This window comes from Euphorbia lathyris, chromosome 5 (assembly GCF_963576675.1).
Source record: "Euphorbia lathyris chromosome 5, ddEupLath1.1, whole genome shotgun sequence".
NCBI lineage: Eukaryota > Viridiplantae > Streptophyta > Magnoliopsida > Malpighiales > Euphorbiaceae > Euphorbia > Euphorbia lathyris.
Genome location: NC_088914.1, coordinates 22,199,672 through 22,206,681, shown reverse-complemented (window position 1 = coordinate 22,206,681; position 7,010 = coordinate 22,199,672). Strand labels below are relative to the sequence as shown.

General features: G+C 35.3%; 1 protein-coding gene across 1 annotated transcript; it reads right to left on the bottom strand.

Annotated features, from left to right (window-relative positions):
* Positions 1 to 831: 831 nt before the first annotated feature.
* LOC136230579 (probable LRR receptor-like serine/threonine-protein kinase At3g47570) lies at positions 832 to 5,746 on the bottom strand. Its single transcript, XM_066019700.1, has 3 exons — positions 5,698 to 5,746; positions 2,705 to 5,562; positions 832 to 1,275 (listed from the first exon to the last, which is right to left on the bottom strand). The coding sequence occupies exons 2-3, from the start codon at positions 5,553 to 5,555 to the stop codon at positions 917 to 919; spliced, it is 3,210 nt and encodes a 1,069-aa protein (XP_065875772.1). The 5' UTR covers positions 5,556 to 5,562; positions 5,698 to 5,746; the 3' UTR covers positions 832 to 916.
* Between the last annotated feature and the right edge of the window lie 1,264 nt (positions 5,747 to 7,010).

Genomic DNA, 7,010 nt, shown 5'->3' with positions numbered 1-7,010 from the left:
TCTTTTGTGACTACAATAACATGAGGTGCCCAGGCGACATATATGTAGTCCAATATCACTTAATTTATCGGGGGATTAAAAAAAAACTATACATGGCATGGGGAGGTGTTTGATAATGTAAAGAGCTCAATTAAGTCAGGCAGTCATTAGGTCGGTGATACTGATGTTGAAAACGATAATGAAGTGGAGGTGGATAGGATATGATGCATGATGTAGAGGTAGAGCGTCTTGGTATTTACTATAGCATTTTGAGAGCATCTGAGACACCGTTATATCCTGCTTGTACAACATTCATGATACTATTAGCTGTCAAATTATTCAACTTGAAGGCAAGCCACATTTGAACTGACAAGAGTGTTACGAAGTTGCTGCAAATTTTGAAAAAAAAAAATGCTTCCTCGTGAAGGGTTTTTTTATCGGGAGAAGGCGAGGCAATAGGGATTCATGAGGGTTTTGATAATGTTGTGATAGAATCAAATGCAGCTGTGGTCATTGAGTATCTTCAACAAAATTCTTTCTGATCAGTCTATGAACTTGTGTTAGATGATTGTAAAAGTTTTTTATCCTCTTTTAATGACATTAGGGTCAATTTTGTGAGACGTTATACGAATAAAGTTGTTCATATCTTAGCTCAAACAACTTATTCTTTGTTAAGATCTATGGATTGCTCTCTTTTGACTTTTTTTTTTTTTTTTTTTGAAGCTTTGTATTCGGAGTTATTTAGTTTTTTTTCTTTTAAAAAAAATTAAATGGAGGATATTGGACAATTTAGTGAGGTGGGTCAGAAACTGAAAGGAAATTGGAGGATTTTTAATCACTCGTCAACCCTTATGTACATTTACCCTCCTAGTTCTCTTTCTCCTTATTCTTTTTGCCCTTCCTAAGCATAACAGGCTATTAAAAAACAAGTGAAAACCTAAAAATATAGCTGTTTGATCTTGGTGAGTCTTGCAACGACATTTTCCATATTAGGCCTGTCCTCTTGCGAGTCACTGGAACATAATAAAGCTAATTCGATGATAGATGACAAGCACTGCTGCAGTTGTAGATGCTGCCTTTCTGAACTTTCAGCATTTCTGTTTTCTTTTATAAAAAGATTAGCATCAACAATTTCCATCACTTGTTCAGGAAAGCAATCTATCACCCATTGCCTCAAGCTTTGCCCTCTGCCGAACATTTCATCAGTAGGTCTTTTTCTGGTAAAGATTTCAATCAACATGATACCGTAACTGTACACATCTCCCTTTGTCGACACTTTTCCTCCCATACCATACTCTGATCGGTCATTCATACATACATGTAAAGAAGAATACATATGAATTAGAGCAAAATGTTGAAATAATAAACTTATAATTAATAGTCTTTAATTTGGTTCAGTGTATTGTCCAAGAGTCATTTCTGTATTTATCAAGAGTTGTATTGTTTCACAAAGAGTCATCTGTATTTATAGAGTTATTATTGTTTACTAAGAGTCATGTCTGTAATCTATAAATAGCTATCAAGACAAGTAGTAAGACAAGAGAATTTTCTTCCAGCAATTATACTCTTCCTATGTTACCTGTGAAAGTTTATTTATTTGATCCAACACAAAGTACATATACAAAGGGTTAGGCTAAATTTTACTTTGTTTTTTACCACCATTAGATGAACTTCTATTATTAAAGTCCACCATCATCCAATGGTAAACGTCTGTATTGTTTAAAAGTTTGCAAATACTGATTTCAGGTTTCTTAGACAAAATTTCTCACTAAAAATTATCCAAAATTTCTCAATAAATTCCCAAGCCCACCCGCATATAAACCCATATTAATGATAAAATTAAATCTCCAAAACTTAAAATAGATGTAAATATTATGCAGCTTAAATTTTTAAATTTAAATCTTATATATAAACTATAATTCGAAATCAAGTTTAAATTTTGTTTGTTTTTCTTTTGTAGAATATTTGAAAAGTTCCTACAATATATGAAGCTTTTTTAGCAGCTACTGATACTGTTAGACAAGTTAACCACACTGAATTGGATTTAGGAAGTCTTAGCTTTTTTTTTTTTTTTTTTTTGAACCAATTAGCTCATTGTTTAAAAACCACAACATTATATATATATATATAAAAATTTAATAGCGGAACCCGGCCGGGTTGTTCTGTGTTATTTTTATGAATTCCAACCCTATCCAAAAATAAGTGAGCCTCGAGGCCTAATATTATTTTCTACTATCTAAGCCTAGCCCATTGTTCACGGGCTTGGACGGAGCGGACAGGTACTTGGGCCAGTGAATAGGTTTATTTTAAACCACGGGGACGTGCTTACAAATACATAAAACCACAAGTTTATCTTTATACCTATCCTTTTAAATTACACAGTAATACATAAAAAGAAGGAATAAGGGTCAATTTTGCTCCGAGATTATTTTAGAAGTTCAGTTTTGCCGGCATCATATAAAATGATTCAAATTTGTCCCTATGATAGATATTGTACCTTAGCTTTACCAAATTTAAGGAATTCTATCCCTAATTTGCGGTGGTATTTACTCAGGAAAAGGTAAAATTCAACTAAATTTTCATCATGAGGGTAAAATTAAGCTAAAATTTCTGTCGGTGGAGCAAAACCGTGCTATTTTGTACAATAAAGACCCTTATCCCTAAAAAGAAAATGATAAATATATTAAAACTAAAAGCTGAATAGAGCAATTGTATATCAGCATACCTGGTGCAATGTAACCAACAGTGCCAAGGCTTCCAGTTAGTGTCATAGATTTGTACTCTGCCAATATTTTTGCAATACCAAAATCACCTACATGTGCAACCATTTCTTCATCCAAAACGACATTGTTGGGCTTCAGATCACAGTGTACCACAGGATGTGAATATCCATGGTGAAGATACTCAATCCCCAATGCTACATCAATCATGATATTTATCCGGACAAGAAAGTCTAACGGCTGCTCGGAGTATAACAACGTTTCAAGGTTTCCGTTTGGCATGAATGGGAAGATCAATGCTCTGAAATCTAGATTTGAACAAGAGCTAATGATCTTCAAAAGATTTCTATGCCTAACATTCCTCAAGACATCACATTCTCTATCAAATGATTTGAATCCATCATCGCTTTCCATATTGAAAACTTTTACTGCTATTAGCTCATCATTTGACAAAGTCCCTTTATATACAGAACCAAAACTCCCAACTCCCAACAGGTTTTCTTCATTGAAGTTATTAGTGGCATGAACAAGCTCATTGTACGTAATAAATCTGTGGTGCACCGTGTCTGAAGTTTCAACAGAAGATGGTTTTTCTTTGTTCTTTACTGAGTGATAAACTATCACAAAAATAACAAGTATAGTCACTGCAACAACTGGAGGAAATATATATTTGAGCCAAAATGACAGCTTCCTCCATCTTGGAAGATCAGGGCTCTGACAGACACGGATTTCTGGCAAATTGCCTAAAAAGGATTGAACGGTGAGGTTCTTGAAGATGCCTCTGCTAGGGATCTCACCGCTTAACTCATTATATGACAGATTCAGAAACTTGAGATAAGATAGCTCAACCAGAGACTTTGGTATTGCTCCTGAAAAGTTGTTTGAGGAGAGGTCTAATATCTCTAAGCTGCCCAACTTGCCAATGACTTCGGGAATGCTACCTTCGAAGGAATTGTTGGACAACCTTAGATCCTTTAACATTTGTAAATTTGATATCGAGGCTGGAATATTTCCTGAGAGTTGATTCTTTGACAGATCAAAGAGTTCTATTTTAGTAAGCTTTTCAATATCAGGAGGAAGATGGCCATGTAATGAATTATTAGACAAATCTAAAAACCACATATCACTGAGACTCCACAAGGTTATAGGGATGGACTCGAAAGCATTAGAAGACAATGTTAGTATTAGCATTCTGCTAAGATTCCCAATACAATCAGGAATTGGCCCTGTCAACTGATTTCCATGAGAAAGGAATTCTCCAAGGAATGGTAATCGACAAAGCTCAGTTGGAATTCTTCCTTCTAAATTGTTTCCATAAACATGAAGTCTTTGAAGCCGGCTCAGGTTTCCAATTGAAGGGGGTATTACTCCTGTTAAATTATTACTATATAATAGAAGAATCAACAAATTGCTCATGTTCCCAATAGATGGTGGAATGCTGCCCTTAATTGGCGATGAAAATGCAACGAAACGTCGGAGAGAGCTTGATAGATTTCCAACGGAATTTGGTAATTCTCCATTCAAAGGATTGGGTCCTATAACCAAATTTATCAAATTCCTGCAATTTGTCAGAGAAGTCAAGAAATGAAGCACTCTTTGTGAAGGATCACCGGTGAGCTGATTGTGCAGAAAATTTAGTGTTTCAAGGAGATGTAAATTGCCAAAAGAAGAAGGTACTTGCCCACTTAGAGAATTGTTTGACAATTCAATGAGAGTGAGCTGTGAAGCATTTGATATAGATACTGGGATTCTACCATCTAATCTGTTGTAGCTAAGAAAGAGTTTCTGAAGCTGAAGACTATGAAGAGAATTCAGTTCTGGGATGTTGCCTGTTAGATGGTTTTGGGCAAAGGAAATTTCAAGAGCAGAAGAGAAGTTAAAAATGTATTGGGGTAACCTCCCAGAAAGATTATTAGAAGTAAATATTAATTTCTGTATTCCATAAAGTTTAGCCAAATCTGCAGGAATTTCACCCCATAGATTGTTCTCTCTGAGCTCAAGATGAAAAAGCCTAGACAAATTACCCAAAGAAGAAGGAACAACGCCTGTCAATCTGTTTGCCCCCAAATTGAAATGATCAAGTTGAGATATATTGCCAATGTCACTTGGTATGCTTCCAGTAAGTCTATTCCCTACAAATTCGACTAGCGTAAGATCTTTGCATTGGCTTAGACTTGTTGGAATTTGACCACCCAAAGGATTCATGGCAAAAAACAGAAGTTGAAGTTTTGGAAGTCTAAAGCAAATGTCATCAGGAATATCACCAACAAGATTATTATATGTTATATCGATAACTCGAAGAGTGGAAATATTGAGTATAACAGAGGGAAATGCACCTGTCAAATGGTTATTTCGAACTTGAAATATTTCCAGAACTGAAAGATCTCCAATCCCATCAGGGATTGTACCCTCAAAATTGTTATATCCGAGGTAAATACTTTCTAGTTTTTTACACAACGCTAGGCTTGGGGGAATGCTCCCTCCAAGCAGGTTACGTCGCACATGGATCAGTTTTAATCGCCGCAATCGGCCGATTGTTTCCGGCAACTGTCCGTGGAAGCTATTGTTTTGAATGTTGAGCGAGGTGAGAAATGAAAGGTTACCTATATAAGGTGAGATCGTACCTTGAAGATCCATGAAAGAAAGATTCAAGGCAGACACACGATTGTGGCGGGAGGAGCAAGAAACCCCAATCCAATCGCAGACAGATGAATTCAAGGTCCAATTATATGATAATGTGTGATTTGGTTGAAGTGAAAATTGGGATTTTAGGGCAAGCAAGGCAGATATATCAGTGAGGTTATTTGTTTTTGCTGGTGTTGCGAAGTGGAAGTTGAAGCTGAACAAAATCACCATTGAAAGTCTGGTTATAATCACGATGAATTGATTAGTTCCCATTTTTCAATATGGAAGCAAACACATAATGCATATATGTATATATATATAACTGATTAGACAAAATCAACATAATTAGACGCGTAATTTCATGCTTACTTACTTGAATCCGAACAAAATAGCTAGCGCATGAAGAGAAGTTGAATTTAGCTCCAAAGAATAGTTGTTTGATTCTTCTCTGAGATACAAAAACAATTGTTTGATGTCAATTCAAGCGGTTTACTAATAAGGTATCGCTCTAAGTCGTCTCTCCGATTTCAGAGTAAAAAGAGTGGCTTTCTTACGTTTAATTTAAGTTTGCCGGCAAGTTTTGATGCCATTATTAATGGAAAAACACAAAGCTTTTATTCATTTCACTTTCCCTCCAAATTGAATTTAATAGAAAATGGACACGTCACTGAAAATTGGTCATTCATTTTACTAATTTAATCTGCAGGCCTCAGTTATTCTGTTTGAACATATTTGTGTGGTACTGGTACGACTCTACCTCGGTTGACTTTTTGGGTTTTGCTAAATACCGCAACCAAATTTTTTATCACCGCACCTATTGGACAATTTTGTTCTTGGCATAAAAAAATTTGAAATAGGGTAAAAAAATTTTTGAGAGAAAATTAAGAATTTAGCCTAAACGGATGCGGCATACCGTTCGACCCATGGCGGGAACGCATGCCGCATCCGTTCCCACCATGGGGCGAGCGGTATGCCGCATCCGTTCCCACCATGGGGCGAGCGGTATGCCGCATCCGTTCCCGCCATAGGTCGAATGGTATGCCGCATCCGTTCCCAAACGGTATGCCGCATCCGTTTAGGCCAAATTTTGAAATATGCATAATCGTAAAAAATTTAGTGACGAAAAATACTAAATTATTCAATTTTTTATGACGAAAAATGAAAAATTCTCCTATTTTTTGTGACAAATGTAAAATCGTCATGAAAAATATGTATTATTTTTATGAGTTCTTTGATAAAAAAAGATGTAAATCTTAATGTTTCCGACTCGTAATCAGCCATTTTCGGGGTTCGGATTGTCACACATCAATTATTTTCATAATTTTAATTATTGTTGTTCGGGTTTATGATTTTGGACAAAGAATTTTCAGTTTTTGATCAAAAGTATAAGAAGGGTAAAAAAGTCCAAAAAAAAAAGCGGTGATAAGGAATTTCGTAGCAATATTTAGCAGTTAACTTTTGTTTTTCATCGGTACAAACACTATTAATAGAATATAATATAATAATAATAATAATACAATGCCTTTGGCACTCTTTGAATCAGTCTTCAAACTTGTTAACAGTGGAAGGAATTCTACTAACGTTTCAAGTTTTTAATTTACCTTTTCTATTAAATATCTTTTTCTAAGGAGAATTAATATTGAAAAATCAATCAAGTGGAAATATATTGTCAGCATATATAAGGTT